Genomic DNA, 15,773 nt, shown 5'->3' on the forward strand with positions numbered 1-15,773 from the left:
GTACAACTCATATTTAGACATCTTGTTACCCAGGCTAACTTCACAGTCACACAGAAGAAGAGCAAAAGCAAGATGCCGTTTCCTATGGACGCACGATAATACAGTCATTACTCTAATGCATTCCTATCGTTTATTTCACATGGGGTGAAGGACAGATCAGCAAAAAATACTGTACTTAAATCTACCAGATTAAGTCCTTACCTGTGTTGCCAGACTGTGAGCTGCTATTTTCTTGACTTAAGTAGGAAGGAGCGGAATGTTGCTTCTCAGTGCTCTGAGGTAAAACAGGCTTTGCAGATGCCACTTCTTTTTCCTGTATAGGCAGTTGTTTCTGATGTATGGGCAAGGTTTCCTGTGAAGAAAGAGGTAATGTAACTTCTTGTGCCATCCTTACAGCTTCTGAAAATGGAATTTAGAAAAAAGTGTTAACCGTATTAGGAACAAGAAAAAACAAATAACATTAAGCCAGTATTTACTAAGATTAGGAGACACGTAAACATCATGAGAAGATTACACTCTGCCACCATGTGTAAACTGTAGGACTCTTATTTAAACTTCAACCATACTTAACAGTTTCTCTAAAACTGTTATTACAAATAATGGAAAATACATCCACTTTTACTTGTTTTGACCTAATCTTTTCTGATTTTCAAATTACTGTGAAGCTCTTTAGCATCTTAGAATACTGAGAACACAGTAGAAAATGTAGAACAGTAACAGCTACCTGGAAGCAAAAGGCTTGCTGGTGCTAGGAATTGATTCCTAATCAGCAGATCCACAAGATCACCAACAGTGCAGTTTGATGTTCCCCAGTCATAAAGCAATTCACACGTGGGGCTCCTTCCCATTTGTACAAATGCTTCAAACCTCCTTAAAAGATAAATTAAGACCAACATTAAAAGAAGTGATCTTGAGAACCACGCAGAAGAGGAAGAGATTAAAGGTAAACAAAAAGACGCTAAAAAAAAAAAAGTACTGAACTGTTACTGTACAATTAATTGCAAATCTTCTGAAAATGCAGCTAAAAAGCCCTAAAGAAATTCAAATTCAGGGGAAAGTATGGGAAATATAGGAAAAAAACTCAGGGAAAAATACGAATAGATGGCTTCAACATTTTGCCCAGAAACCATTATACATCAGCACATGGGACCAACAGAGCAGAGAATGCCAGCGAGAGACAAGAAGGCAAGTGAAAGCCAGATCAGATGTGGAAAAAAAAGTTTTTCCATCCATTTAGCATTCACACTTTCAGTATTTCAAGATGGGTATTAAGCAGAAATCAAGATCCATTATTCTGACTGACTTACTATTATTCTAGAAAGACAAATGAAGATTTAATGCTAACATCACTAAAACGACTGTAAACCCAAGATGATATATAAGGTATTAAAAATCTCATCACCTTTGAAACAGCTTAAGGATTCAACAAGCCCTTCAAGCAACAAGGTGTTCACAAAATACTGCTGACATTACTTCTCAGTTGAACTTCTTAGTTTTAGGCCCCGGGCACCTCGGATTTGTTGGACATTTTCTTGGGAACAGCGAGTTAGGAGTTACAGCCCAGCTGCCTCTCGCGCTGTTCTTGTGCAAAGATGCACAACGGAGTCAATGCTTACCAGTCTCTAGGGTGCAGAGTTACACAGCCAACGTGGTATCACTAAAAATATACATCTGTGGCTGTGGTTAATCCTAATTTCTTCAGTTGATTTTCTTTGGCTACAGCTTGTCTGAAAACTGGAGAACAGCTAGGAGCAACTGCCATGAGCTCCGTAAGGAAACGGTACTGTGAGGCGCAAGTACCTGCTGGCACACAAGCCGCACCAAGTTACACTAACAGGACGGGCAACGGGACGGGATGACGGGACGGGCAACGGTATTTGCGCTAAACGGTCAGCAAACAAGGTGATGCGACCTCTGCCCAGCACCTGATGTGCATCTGGTTGTATCTGCCTTCACCGGAGGGGTCGGTGATATCCATCGCCAGCTTCTTCCACCCCTCCTGCGGGTCGATGAAGTCCGCCAGCCGCCTCACCAGCCCGTAGCCAAGGCGGCGCACGTACGTCGAGGCCGTCACCGGCTCGCTCATCCTCAGCTCCTGCGGAACGCAAACGGCGCCGTTACCGGAAGGGTCGGCAGCGGCTGCGGCAGCCAGCAACGCCCCAGGCCCGACGCCGCGCCGGCCTCCAGCCCCGCCCGGGGCCGCCCCTCCCTCACGGCCCCGCCCGGCGCCGCCCCCCCCTCACGGCCCCGCCCGGCGCCGGCCGCCCCCCGGCGAGCGCCCCCTCCCCCGCGCCCAACCGCCGCCTCCCCCTTCGCCTCGCCTCGCCGCGAGCCCCGTCGCTTCCTGGCGGCCGCGCCCTGGCCGCGTCACTTCCCCTTTAAGAGGGAGGGACTGAACCCCCGGTGACGCTGGCGTCACCGGGACGGAGGCGGTGGCCCGGGAAGGAGAAGGCGGAAGCGCGGGACTCCCCACGCCGCCTTGCCACGGGCTGCTCGGGAGAGGCCCCGCCCCCTCCGGCGCGCCCTATGGCTGGCTGGGGCGGGGGGTGTCGGGTCGCTTCGCTGCCTCTCCTGCCCCGCACGCTTGGAGAAGTTGGTCCCGTCCTCGGGCCCCCTCCCGCCGTGGGGGCCGGGGTGGGTGGTGGCGCCCTCTGGCGGCGTGGGGGGCACGGGAGAGGAGCGGGTGGCCTCCCCCCCCCCCCCCCCCCCCCGCCATTCTCCAGTAGTTGGTATTTTCAGCCCCCCCCCCCCCCCCGCCCTTTTTCATTTTCTCCTCTCGCAGGTGTCGCGGTTTCTGGCTGGGAGCCATGCTCCGGTCCTTCAGTTACGCGACCGATCACGCCGGCTTCTGTGGCACCATCAAAAACTCCCCGAACGACTTCGTGGTGACGGAGCTCGGCATGGCCGAGGAACGCTCGCCCGGGGACGCCCGGCCACCTGAATCGCTTTGGGACACCGGCGAAGCGTCAGCAGGGCGAAGCGGGCCCTGCCCGCAGCAGCCCGAGAGGCCGAGCCGGGAGCGTCCGGCTGCGGGCGCCGAGGGCCGCGGCCCACCGCCCAGCCCCGCTGAGGGTCACCCAGGCCGCTGCCCTCCGTCCCCTGAGGGCGAACCTGGGCTGAGGTCCGGCCCGGAGCAGGCCGGTGGGTTGGACACGCTGCTGGGCGAACCCACGAGCGAGCTGCTTGAGAAGTTTGCGAGGGAGCTGAAGGGCGCGTGGGGCCTGGGAAGTAATGGCGATGCGAGCGCTGGGGAGCTCTCGCTGGGGCCTGTGCTGGAGAAGAGAAGGCGAGCTGATTTACACAGTGCCGTTAGGCAGAAATTCCCCTTTCTAGTCACTGTTACAAAAGGCAACGAAATGATTGTAAGAGGAAACGCCGATTACAGAGAACTTTGTCAGTTAGTGACTGAAAAGGAAACAAGTGATTTCTTTAAGTTTTTAGATGCAAAGCTAGAAAATTCTACATTTTCTTTTGAGCCTGATGCAAACAAAGAGCACAGAAAAGTAGTTCACCACTTTATCAATAGAAAATTTGGAAAACTTTTAGAAACAAAATCTTTTACTGGGACAGATGTCAATGATCAGCCAAATATGTCAATAATGGTACGATTTCGAGAAAAACGTTGGTCCAGAAAAAGGTCTGCTGGTGGTTTCCAGGAAAAACAAGATCTTTATACAGGTAAATACTACATTTTTAGTGAAAGTGTCAGGTATTACAGTGTTCTTTAGTAAGAGTGAGACTTGGAATCATTTTTATGTGATGTGTAGGCCTGGTTGACCCATTGTTTGTGCTGAAATAAATCATCATTAATGCAGTGTAGTTACGTCACTGGAGAATGAGATGGTGAATCAGGTTACTGCAGGGATTTTACACAAACCGTTCAGTGATAACGGGTACAGTTCTTTTGGTTGTAGCACTAACTCTGTGTTATTCCGTGTCTTCTAGCCTTCCCTTGAAAGTAACTGTGGGGTTTTAGAACATGCATGTAGATGTTGGACAAGTTAGCAAGGTCAAATTTGATTTATGATCTCATTCTTTAAAGCAGTTGGTTTCTGATATAGAGTATGTTTCTAGGAATAAGTCAATAGGTGTTCATTGAATTGTGTTGCATTTTATCAAGTACTATTTTTAAAGGCAGCAGGGGTTTCTTTTTGTTCCAAGAGTTTTGTTTACTGTGCCTTTATTTTTCTCTTTCAATACTGCAGAAGTCCCATTTCCTTTCGTCTTGGTGGGTGGGAGGACTGTTTCTTTGCAGCTTCCATGCTACTATAGTTTGAAGGGAAGAACCTGCCCATCTGCCATGGCAGAACATCTGTATGATTTAGAAGTGCAAATTCCTAATAATTCTGAGATGATTGTTTCAGCTTTCACCCTTCAGAAGGAAAATCTAGAGACATTAGAGGCAATTGGCTTCTTGGCTGCTGAACTTGGTGTTCTTCCTTCGGACTTCAGTTACACTGGCATCAAAGACAAGAAGGCTATTACTTACCAACCCATGGTTGTGAAGAAGGTGACTCCTGAGAGGTACTAACAAGCTGGGTGCATTAGCTTTAGCACATATTTGTGTATATATATTAATAAGCGTCAACGTGGTACGATCTTCTGAAATGTTCTCATTGCTGTGTGTTCCCTTCTCCTGTATTAGAACACAGTGGAAACGGCTTTAATATTTTCATAGAATCATAGAATCATAGAAAGTTTTGGGTTGGAAGGGACCCTTAGAGGTCATCTAGTCCAACCCCCCCGCAGCGAGCAGGGACACCACTAACTAGGTCAGGTTGCTCAGAGCCCTGTCCAACTTGGTCTTGAATGTTTCCAGGGGTGGGGTCTCCACTACCTCTCTGGGCAACCCGTTCCAGTGTTTCACCACCCTCATTGTAAAGAATTTCTTCCTTATATCCAGCCTAAATTGTGGATATATATCCAGCCTATTTGTGGCTTTAGGGAATATACAGCTTAGCGTTGAAGTCCCCCAGTGTTTGAATTTAAAGAAAAGTCTCACCTTTCTCTGTATTGTTCATAATATGAACATGCCAGATTTTCTGGGACAGTATCCTTCCAAATCATGCTCATGGGATCCACTTTACAATTTTTTAAATACCATCCACTAGATGGAACCGAGAAGAAGCCCATACTACAGGATGCAACAGGTTTCCACGTACTGTCAAAGTATTGTCTTGCGGTCTACAGACAACAACTTAAAAGCTTTGCACGGCTACAAAACTAAAGTAAATCATTACAAATGTACTTTGGACAGATGCTGTCTTAGAGTGTTAAGTAGCAACTTCTATTACATTGTCTAGTTTAGAAACATGAGACTAAATAAAGAAGGTATCGCCAAACCTGAGTAACAGTCAAAACTATAATTTATTTCTTCCCCAGCTTTAACTTTATGGTGCTTTTTGGTCTTGGCAACAAAGTACACTTTGCAAATAAAGGAAAGTAGAATTTGGTTTTTAACAAAAATATATATTAATAGTAAAATTCCACTGCAAACTGGGCTGTAAGGCCAGTTGTTCAAAAGATAATTAGCAAAACTTTGCATTAATGTTTAAATGATTAAGCAAAGTATTTAAATACTTCCAAGCCACTAGCATGACAGGGAAAGTAAATAATTTTTATAAATAAATAATTTGTAAAGTCATTAAAATATTGCTTAGAATGTAAGCTCTTATGCTGAAAGTTTCCTTTGATTTGAATGACTAGTACTTACACATAAGAACAAAGAGATTGAGTGGATACTTTAAAGGGCAAATACTTGAACTGTCAGCTGTGTTTCCAATTACAAGCATATGCAGGCATACCCAGAGAATCAGTGCAGAGTTTGTTTTTGTTAAGACTGACCAAGAAAGAGCAATTGTGTTTTGGAGTCTGCTAGAGCACATTACTTTTTTTTTTTTTTTTTTAATGAAAAGCAGATTTTTAGGACTGAAGAGTAAATTACTTGGTTTTTTTTTTTTTTTTTTAAAAAAAGCAAAATTCAGTTGCCTTGAGAAAGATCAACGAATTTCTTCATTCTAATATCTGTCGGGCTATAGAATATAAGTGCAAATAAGGCAAACATTTAGAAAGTATTTCTGGACTACAAGTAAATTTTAAGACTTCCATCTCTGCATTTGTTTTGGTTTTCTCATAATAATTTGTTTTAAATCTCTTTTTATTTTTTTATGTGTTCTAATTATAGCACAAAGGTGAAGAAGACAAGTACTAGAAGTTGGATAGCTTTAGTAGAGGATGGTTCATAATTTCTCCAAATTATTTATGCAGGTTGAAAGAAATTGGAAGCAAAATGGAAAAAAAGGGCATGAGAATACACAACATACGTTCAGCATGCCAGCACCTTAGACTTGGTCAGCTGAAGGGCAATCACTTTAATATAGTTGTGAGAGATCTCAAACGCCACAGTCATGACTCTTCGGCAGATTTGAAAGAGAGAATATCTGAAGCAATGGAAAATGTTGAGGTAAAAAAAGACTCATAGAATCATAGAATGGTTTGAGTTGGAAGGGAACTTATAGGTCATCTTGTTCCAACCACCTTGCCATGGGGAGGGACACCTTCCACTAGACCAGGTTGCTCAGAGCCCCATCCAACCTGGTCTTGAACACTTCCAGGGAGTGGTAATCCACAACTTCTCTGGGCAACCTGTTCCAGTGCCTCACCACCCTGACAGTAAAGAATTTCTTTCTTCTGCCTGATCTAAACCTACCCTCTTTCAGTTTAAAGCCATTCCCCCTTGTCCTATGACTGCATGCCCTTGTGAAAAGTGCCCCTGCAGCTTTCTTGTAGGCCACCTTTATCTACTGGAAGGCTGCTATAAGGTCTCCCCAGAGCCTTCTCTTCTCTGGGCTGAACAAGCTCAACTCTCTCAGCTTGTCCTCATAGGAGGGGTGTTCCATTTCCTCTGACTGTTTTTGTGGCCCTCCTCTGGACCTGATTCCACAGGTCCATGTCTTTCCTGTGCTGAGGGCTCCAAAGCTGGACACGGGACTCTCACCAGAGTGAGTAGGGGGGCAGAATTACCTCCCTCGACCTGCTGGCCACACTTCTCTTCATGTAGCCCAGGATATGGTTGGCTTTCTGGGCTGCGAGTGTACACTGCTGGGTCATGTTGAGTTTTTCATCAACCGGCAGCACCGCCAACTCCTTCTCATCAGGCTTGCTCTCAATCCATTCTCCTCCAAGCCTGTATTTGTGCTTGGGATTGCCCTGACCCCTGTGCAGGACCTTGCACTTGGGCTTGCTGAACTTCATGAGGTTCGCACGGGCTCGTGGTTGCAAATAATCAGCAGAGTTTTAGTTCTGTGCTGTAAAAAAAAAAAGTTCTTTTAAAGAAAATGCTTGTAATAGCGCAATAATGGCACCATTTCCCAGTTTTGATACTTTTTGCTATATTAGCATGAAAGAATATAGTTGCACATATCAACTGGTTGTCTTTTTCGTCGTGTGACAAAAAGGTATGGTTGGCTCATGTGAAAAACTCTGTACTTTCATAGCATAAATACATGTGAAATGTCTGTAGCAGAGAAAGAAGATCCCCTGAAATTCAGTAGATTTTGATAGCTGTTATCCTTAATCCCTGAAGAAAACCCGGTCATCAGACATTCTTAAATCACTGAGGAAAGTAAAAGCATATCATGGAAAAGAAAGACTTCAGGTGTTTTGTACAGCAGTAATTTTCTTGCCCTATCTTGCTAAGTAATAACCATAATGCAAATTACTTTAAGAAGATTAATCCAGGAATAAAGACTTGAATGAAAACTATCCAGTGTGCAAAAGCAAGATACATTACGTGTATTTTGGAAATTATCTTTATTATTGAATAAAGCGTTCAACTCATACTTAAATGTTTTTTCTCTCTCTCTGCTTTGCCTGACTTTTTTTTGGTTTACTGTTTGGAAAATGAACACTAATTCCTATGACTGTGTGTCTTGCTTTATTAGATTTAGCTTACTGGTCAGATGATGAATGACAAAACCAGAATTTGTGTTAATCCAAAATACGTATTTTCCATCTTCCATGAAAACAAAATCATGTATGGGACCTAAGGATGTCTGAAGCAAGGTTATATAATTTGAACTGAATAAGCATTTCCAAAACAAATACCGTATGTTTTTTGCTTGCATACTTATTATTTTCTAGAAAAGGATGTTCTTACTGGGTCACAGGGCTGTGATTTTACTGCCCACGTGTGACCTAGAACTCATCAGGAGACTTAAAATCCCAATTAGCAGAAGTGCTCACTCTTGGTATTACTATTGTAATAATAATACAAATGATCTCATGTGAAAAATGATTAGTATTTTTAAGAAAAAATATCCAACAGTAGTTACTGTTCATTACCTGTGCTATGCCACTTTTGTTTGAGTAGAGATTTCATAATTTGGCACATATAAAAAGCTCGATTGCTTTGACTTGACCTGTAGTTGTATTTATAATAATTAATTATATTGACATAATTTTGTTTCATTTGCCTATTTTTTTATGGAAGTGAAGACAATGGTAGGACTTGGTTGTCTTTTTAGATGTTTCTAAATTAGGTGCTAAAATACTGTAACGAATCATAAGTTACTGTTTTGTCTTGTATTATTTCTGATTAAAAAACCACTTTGTATGCATTTTGGATGTAAATGTAGATGTACATGTGTTGTATGCTTAGTCTTACTAATTGTACCTGATACTTTCATGCTTTTAACACATTTATTCTTTATCGTTCTAGACAAAAGGCTTTGTAAATTACTACGGACCTCAGCGATTTGGACAAGGACAAAATGTTCAGACAGATCAAATAGGATTGGCTTTACTGAATGAAGAAATGGTATTTTCATTTTGTAATTTAAGTAGTTACTGTCAAGTTAATTTCACATTACCGTTGCAATGTCTAGCACTGGAGTTGACCTTCCCAGTGAACAATTTCATTTGTGAGATAAACCCATATGTGTGCTGGACGTAATTGCCAGATCAGTTTTGACAGCAACATCAGAATGAAGATTTTCAAACTGAAACAAGAAACATTTCTTAAACACCAGGTGCAGCTTTAAATAGTTCAAGAAGTGATTTTTATGTCTGTGGTTGGTATGTGATTGTGATCGTTGTCATGCCACTTGGCAGTAAAGTGGCTGCATTCCATACAAGGTTTGAACACTAAAATGAAGCAATCTTTATACAATGTTTATCCATGGTCCTGATTGCCTCCTAACCTGTAGCCTCTTTACCCTGCTGGGGGTCTATATACTTCTTAAAAATGTCACAGGATATTACATAGGATTGTATGAAAGGATTTGCTTTTTCAATACCACAGTAATTTATCTGCCAAATAGAAGAGATTGCTGCTTTCCATTATTCCTTGGCTACTTTCCCAAGCTCTTGGTTCTGAGCGATTGCTCCCATGTAAGATAAGGAGAGCTTATTTCTTAAGTAATAATTCATAAGATGAGTCATGTACTTTTCAATGTTTATAGTATAGTACTTGGCACAAGTCTAACACAGAATCAGACACTACGAAGTCAAATGAGTACTTGAGTATCCTTTGCTTCTGATCTTGTTTGGATTCTGAGAAAAGTCAGGAAAACTTACGCTTCAAATATAAGAAGAATCAAGATTTGGGGGCAGCCCATAAAAGTTACTGTTGATGTATCTGACATTTTGAATTCTGGTATGCTGCCAGGCGCCAGTCCCTGAAGAGTAATGATTTAAATCTCTAGTCTTAACTCAGGTACTTTTTGATTTAAATCATGTAGGAACTACTATTTATATTAAAAATGTGCTAGTATATGCTTGCACAGTCCAACATAGAGGAGGACAAGAACCAGATGACACAGGTTGGTATAAGCGCTAGCAAATTGTGTGGCTCTGCTGATGCTGAAGGAGCAGAGGTTAGTGTAGTGTTTTCCCTGTCACAGTGTCATCTAAAGTAATACAAATCAGTAGGAAAAAAAAAAAAGATTGTTGTCCCTCTTTGTGAGACTGTGGAAGGTGTTGAATCTAAATTTTGCATGAAACATGCAAAAGGGAGAGAAGGAACCTTCCTGCTCAGGATAGAATGATGGCATTACAAAGTGGAGGAGTTGTAACTGGATGTTCGAGACGAGTGACTGATTTCTCATAGAGCTTTGAAAGCTGTCTTGTGTCTTCTTTGTGACTAAACCCTTTAATCTGAGAAGGAACACAACCACATTGGTTTACTGTTCGTGGCATCTTCTGTGAAAGGGAGAATTTGACTTTGACCTTAAAGAGCTGGTATAATTTTGAGAATTGGATGCATGATTTTGTGTGTAGTTGACAAATAGTTATATTTAAATGCAAAAAAAAAAAGTTATTAACATTGTTCTTTAAAGGTGAAAGCTGTGAAGTTATTCTTCACACCCGAAGATACTGATGACCCTGTAAACAACGCAAAAAGATACTTTCTTCGAACTGGTATGTCCAGTTAAATTGTCTATATATTTATTCAGGGTTGGTATTATGAGGGATTAAGGTGTTGTCACAGAGAGAGATACTTTTTCTTTTGCTGTTGCTTTATACCACTTCATAACTTATTCTGCAGAACTCAGTGGAGTTGCACAGTTTAAAATTAGGTGAAGATGAGGCCCTAAATGTGAAAAATAATGTAACACTAATGTACTTCAGGTGCAAGACAGTGTAGAAACAAACGCTGTATAGCATAATACTGGAAGGGACTAAGATAATTTTATCAAAGCAGTTGTAGCCTCCTTCCATCTGTCTACTTTTGGAATAGAAACTTCTCCTCCCTAATAAAGGAAGTATACAGGAATACCCAGCTTGTAGTTAGCACTTACCAGGTGTGGGCATCTAATTTTCTGAGATTTCTGTAACAACCTTAGCTCTTGCTTTTTGCATCTTTAGGCTTTGCTTTTACATCTCTTTAATTATGTATCTCTTCCATGCTTTCCTGTGATCTGCCTTCTTTCTCTCTTGAACTCATATCAACAAACTATGTCAAAGGCAGAAGTGTGCTGAGTAAAATGCTCTGTTTGTCACATTTATTGTTTTTATCATTCAGCTTAACTTCTCTCCAAATCTTAAAATTTGGAGTTGCTCTTGACTTCAGATATATTTGTTCTTTTCAAATATCCCATATCTATTAGCCTGCTTATCACTCTAGATTGACAGAACAATTACGATATTTAGCTTCAAGAGACACATACATTTGATTTCACAAAAATGGTACGGTGAATCATTCTGTGCTATGCATTGCTGTGTGATGCATGGAAAGGCATTGATGCGGACTCTGAAAACAGCTGCTTGCCTCTTCCTGAAAGGGAAAGGTAAAAGGCTATGCAAAAGGCTTCATCAGATAATCACTTGTAATAAGAAAACATGTAAACCATAACATTTTAAATATACAACATTTATATAATGCAGTACAAATTTGATTAAATGTATTTTCAACTTGGTTGAGGGTCAGACTTCCAGTGGCCAATGCAAACTGTATCTTTAAAATAAATGCATATATTTTAATCCCTATGAAATACACATTCATGAATGATGTAGAGGTTTAATATTCTTTTATAGCTTGTCTTTTATTTTCAGTTACCTGATCTCAAAAAAAACTTTGGAGTGATGAAGTACGTTTCTGAAAAAAAAAGTAATGCAAACTAGGCTGAGTAACTGAATGACAGCTAGTTTAGTTTATACTGCATGAAATAGAACAGAATTCATGGGACTGTGTTGATAGGCATCTAAGATGGAATTTGTCTAACATGACACATTGAAAGAAAGTGAATAATAACCTAAAAGTCAGCCTAAAGAGGTTAGGTTGACACCATTTTCCCCTACCTGATTATTTCTTAAGTGTATTTTTCCCTGACAGATAATACGTGAAAAATCAAGGATTATTTATATGGTTATTTTTGTTTATGTCAGAAGATGCAAAGGGTGCACTCATGATGCTGCCGGAATTTAAAGTGAGAGAGAAGATGTTGCTGCGAGCTTTACATCGCTATGGTGTAAATCATGAGGGTTGTACCAAAGGATGGCTCAATATTCCTCATTCCATGCGCATATTCTATGTCCATGCTTATTGCAGTAAAATTTGGAATGAAGCAGCATCATATAGGCTGAAGATTTATGGTTCAAAAGTTGTTGAGGGCGATCTTGTCTTCTCAGAAGAAAATGGTGAAAGCGTTTCCCTGAATGACAAGGTGAGTCTTTACAAAACAGCTCTTGTAAAAAAAAAAAAGAAGAAAATAGCTTAATGCACTTGAATACATACTCTAATGCTTTTATTTTGGTTCATTCATTGAAATATTTAATATTAGTGACAAAGGTGAAAAAAGTGATGTAGCTTTTCTTGATTTACCATAAATAGGCATATAAGGTAGGAGTATAGTAGTAGCTTTTGTCTGTTATGACTGCTCATTTTATTGAAGTGAGAAGAAGGAATGGAATGTTGAATTGATACATGTAAGAATTTAGCCTACATGGTATATAATGCTCTTCTTAGGATCTGACTGGGGAAAACCTTGAGAGTGGACTCTGGGTGTGATTATATTATCAGTCAGTGCAGATCTGTCTTGCTCTCCAGGTCAGACCTTCCCATTAGAGATACCTTCATGAATGTAAGCCCATGGTGAAAGCTGAGCTCAGACTGAACTGGTAATCTCATTGCAGCTACACAGTCAAAGCATGTGTAGCACAATTTCACTTACACAGGCAATTAAAACAGATTCACAGTGGGTGTAAACTGCTAGCAGCTGTTCAAAAACTGCAGCAGTCTTCTTGGAAAAGTAGTAAAGGGCAAGAGAGTGCTTCTGCTTGCCCACAGCACAGCCTGGGTGCTGTGAATGGAGCCATGAGTGAGCCAAGGAGCAGAAGCCAGCAGCAGAGTGTGTGCTGGTCCCAGGTCTTGGTGTGCTGAGGTCCATTCTGAAGCCATCTCTTCTTTCAGGGTTTGCATACCTTCTTCTTATTGTGGAAGCAGTTGTGTCTCTTCTCCCAAGTAGCAAGTGATAGGACAAGAGGAAATGGCACCAGGGCAGATTTAGATTGGATGTTAGGAAAAATTTCTTCACTGAAAGGGTTGTTAAGCACTGGAACAGGCTGCCCAGGGCAGTGGTTGAGTCACTGTCCCTGGAGGTATTTAAAAGATGTGCAGACGTGGCACTTAGGAACATGGTTTAGTGGTGGACTTGGCAGTGTTAGGTTTATAGCTGGATTCAATAATCTTAAGAGTCTTTTCCAACCTAAATGATTCTATGATTCTGTCTTTCTCTTAATCGTCAGATAAGGCATAGAATTTTGCAGTGTTTTCCTGGGTAATAAACAGATGTGTGCATAGGCAGAATGTATCTGATTTCTTTTGGGTGAACATACCACAATCTGAAAGTGAGAGCACTTGTAAGGTTACTGAATAACTTCCAGTCTCTGAAGAGCGGCTTCTGTTTCCATTGTGATTTTTCTTCAACAATATTTCTTGAGAGTGAATGTTAATAAAACAAGTAGATAAAATAAAATTAAAAGCAGAGGTATCAAATTCAGTATTGAATTACTGAGTTTAGTATAGATAGATACCTATTTAATATAAAACATTTTTCTAAGTATTTTTGCTTTTGCTGATGTAGCACAAGATTGCATTGGCACAGTTAACTTCAAACTCAAAGAATATGAGTTTGTAGTGATAGTTTGCTACTTCGTGGTAGCTAGCATTGGTAAATATTTAATGCAATGCCATTTACGAGTAAACAGATTATATTAAGTATCTCTATCATTTTTCATGCCTGAAGTAGATTATTCTTCTTGTAGTGGTCAGATAACTTAGAAACCTTTACAAGTTTGGGACTACAGTTCATAATTCCTAAAAAAAAAATGTATGTTTTATTTTCAAAAATTTTTTTTCTTAACTTCTTAAATGTCTTGTCAGGTTCATGTAGTCACTGCTCCAGAAGAGTCAGCTAACAAATACTCTATAAACCAAGTAAGTCTGTATGAAAAATTCTGAGTGGTTGATCCCTTTATTTGATTTAAATGTTTCCTTTTAAACATGGCGTGATAAAGTTGACCAGTGCAGTCTTCTTCCTTGCCAGAATGCACATTAAAGAAAACACATGTGAACTAATCTCCACTATCATAACAAACAGAAGGAAAGAATATTTACTTTGTAAAGGAAATAAGTACAGTGTCATTTGCAGTATGGCAATATTTATCTTGAAGCTGAATGTAAATACTTTGAAAATTTTTTCAGTCCGCTGGGAAGAGTATTCAAGAGCAGCTGCCATTCTAATTTTTGAAGGTTCAGAGTGCGTAGTTGTGAAGTCTTATGTGGGCAACGTAACGTCTTTGTTATGGTATCTTTCCCAACAAGCAAGGAAATCCATGTTAGTATGTTTCTAGTTTGTTTTAGGAATCCTGGTGCACTGATTGTTTTTTTCTGCTTTAATTATGTCCAAGATACCTGTCTTGCACAGCTTTGTTTCACTAGAGAAGCTGCTGTTTTACTATTTCAGGGCCCAAACCACAAGATTTAGACATTTAAAAATGTAATCACATTTATTTAAAGGGGAATTGGTGGGCTTGATTTCAGATACGTTTTGTTGTTTTATTTTTTTCTTTGAAGGTGGTTCTTCCAATGGTGGGACATAGTATCAAGTATCCCAGTAATGACGTTGGGCGATGGTACCGTGAAAGGCTTTCTAAGGATGAGCTGCAGACGTGCAAATTCAGAGTGCCTCCATTGCAGCTGAACATACCTGGATGCTACAGACCCATTTTAAAAAATGTTCAGAATCTGTCATATTTTTTGGAAGGTAGTGAAAAAGCAATTGGAATTGAAGACAACCATCTGGATGAATCAAAAGTCTCTCTTCATGTATCATTTGACCTTGATCCTTCATGTTATGCAACTGTCTGTCTGAGAGAAATAATGAAATGTGACTTTTAAGATTGCAGTTAATGAAAGATTGCAGGAATATTATACAATGGTGATATTTTATGTATAATGCCAAGAAAATAAGGGAGAATAACAGGTTCAAGCCAGAAACAGGAAAAAATCATAGATCAAGATTCATAGTGATTAGGAAAAAACCCCACTAAAATCCTTTGGCATGTTCCAAAAACATTCCAAACCTTAAATGTAAACCCTTGGATGCATTGGAATAAAGCTGTGTGTTACGCGAGGCCGGTTTAACAGAACTTAAAGGAAGTTTCATATGTGCATAGACATCTGACTTGCAAAGTTAACTCCTGGAAAAATGTTTGCAGCAAACAAATGTATCTTTTCATAAACATTTTTTTTTAAATGGTTTATACTAAATGCTGTTCAAGCAATAATGTTACAAGTTTGCAGCCTACAGGTATCTTAACTGAAAAGTTGCTGTACCAAGGTTCACTAAATAGATTGTGTTTTCATTGTGTGCAGGCACCAAGTGTTAAAAGGTAAAAATCCTGAGTCAGTGACAAGTCATCTGATACTTTATCAGACACTTGATGAATCCCCCAACTTAAATTAATGCTAAAGATTCCAGGATTAAGCAGTGCATAGCTGTAACTTAGTGCCTATTCAAGTAAGCTCATCAAGATGAGGGAGTAATTTAACATAACTGCAAAACCACGTATAATAAAACTAAAACTCTGTTTTATTGGTTACAGGATGTAGACTTTATTTCTGTTGCTGTAAAGCCTCATGGTGGCAAAAAAAATGTTAATGGAACCATCCCTGGAAAAAAACTTTTACATTTTTTTTCTTAATTAAAAAAAACCCCAAACAGTTAACTGTGATAAAATGAGTGGATTTGTGGAAAAGGGGAGAGCAGGAA

The 15,773-nt window shown here is 40.4% G+C and overlaps 2 protein-coding genes across 5 annotated transcripts in view; one reads left to right on the top strand and one right to left on the bottom strand.

Annotated features, from left to right (window-relative positions):
• Positions 1-3,143, bottom strand: part of IRAK4 (interleukin 1 receptor associated kinase 4) — a 16,307-nt gene extending 13,164 nt beyond the window's left edge. The window contains exons 1-4 of one of the 3 annotated variants that reach the window (XM_075429263.1): positions 3,112-3,143; positions 1,926-2,095; positions 725-870; positions 202-399 (exon numbers count right to left, since the gene is read on the bottom strand). In XM_075429263.1, coding sequence (XP_075285378.1) covers positions 202-399; positions 725-870; positions 1,926-2,086 — 505 coding nt within the window. In that variant the 5' untranslated portion in view covers positions 2,087-2,095; positions 3,112-3,143. Of the gene's footprint in view, positions 1-201; positions 400-724; positions 871-1,800; positions 2,096-2,321; positions 2,504-3,111 lie in introns of those variants that run through there. The other 2 variants (XM_075429262.1, XM_075429264.1) reach the window with 2 other exon arrangements.
• PUS7L (pseudouridine synthase 7 like) lies at positions 2,437-15,713 on the top strand. Of its 2 annotated transcripts, none has more exons than XM_075429261.1 (9): positions 2,437-2,592; positions 2,783-3,678; positions 4,365-4,524; positions 6,268-6,463; positions 8,720-8,818; positions 10,338-10,419; positions 11,887-12,164; positions 13,883-13,936; positions 14,576-15,713. In XM_075429261.1, exons 2-9 carry the CDS (start codon positions 2,808-2,810, stop codon positions 14,897-14,899), a joined length of 2,064 nt encoding a protein of 687 aa, XP_075285376.1. In that variant the 5' UTR covers positions 2,437-2,592; positions 2,783-2,807; the 3' UTR covers positions 14,900-15,713. The 2 variants fall into 2 exon arrangements, with proteins under 2 accessions (XP_075285376.1, XP_075285375.1); XM_075429260.1 differs by having other exon boundaries at positions 2,578-2,592; positions 4,206-4,524.
• The last annotated feature ends 60 nt before the right edge of the window (positions 15,714-15,773 follow it).

Source organism: Opisthocomus hoazin, chromosome 8, assembly GCF_030867145.1.
Source record: "Opisthocomus hoazin isolate bOpiHoa1 chromosome 8, bOpiHoa1.hap1, whole genome shotgun sequence".
Classification (NCBI taxonomy): domain Eukaryota; kingdom Metazoa; phylum Chordata; class Aves; order Opisthocomiformes; family Opisthocomidae; genus Opisthocomus; species Opisthocomus hoazin.

Bases quoted from the DNA above. Each gene is read 5' to 3' on its own strand.
- PUS7L (XM_075429260.1), top strand. From the start codon at position 2,808: ATGCTCCGGTCCTTCAGTTACGCGACCGATCACGCCGGCTTCTGTGGC. The intron at 3,679-4,205 runs GTAAATACTACA...TCAATACTGCAG, and splicing joins AAAACAAGATCTTTATACAG to AAGTCCCATTTCCTTTCGTC. The intron at 4,525-6,267 runs GTACTAACAAGC...TTATTTATGCAG, and splicing joins AAGAAGGTGACTCCTGAGAG to GTTGAAAGAAATTGGAAGCA.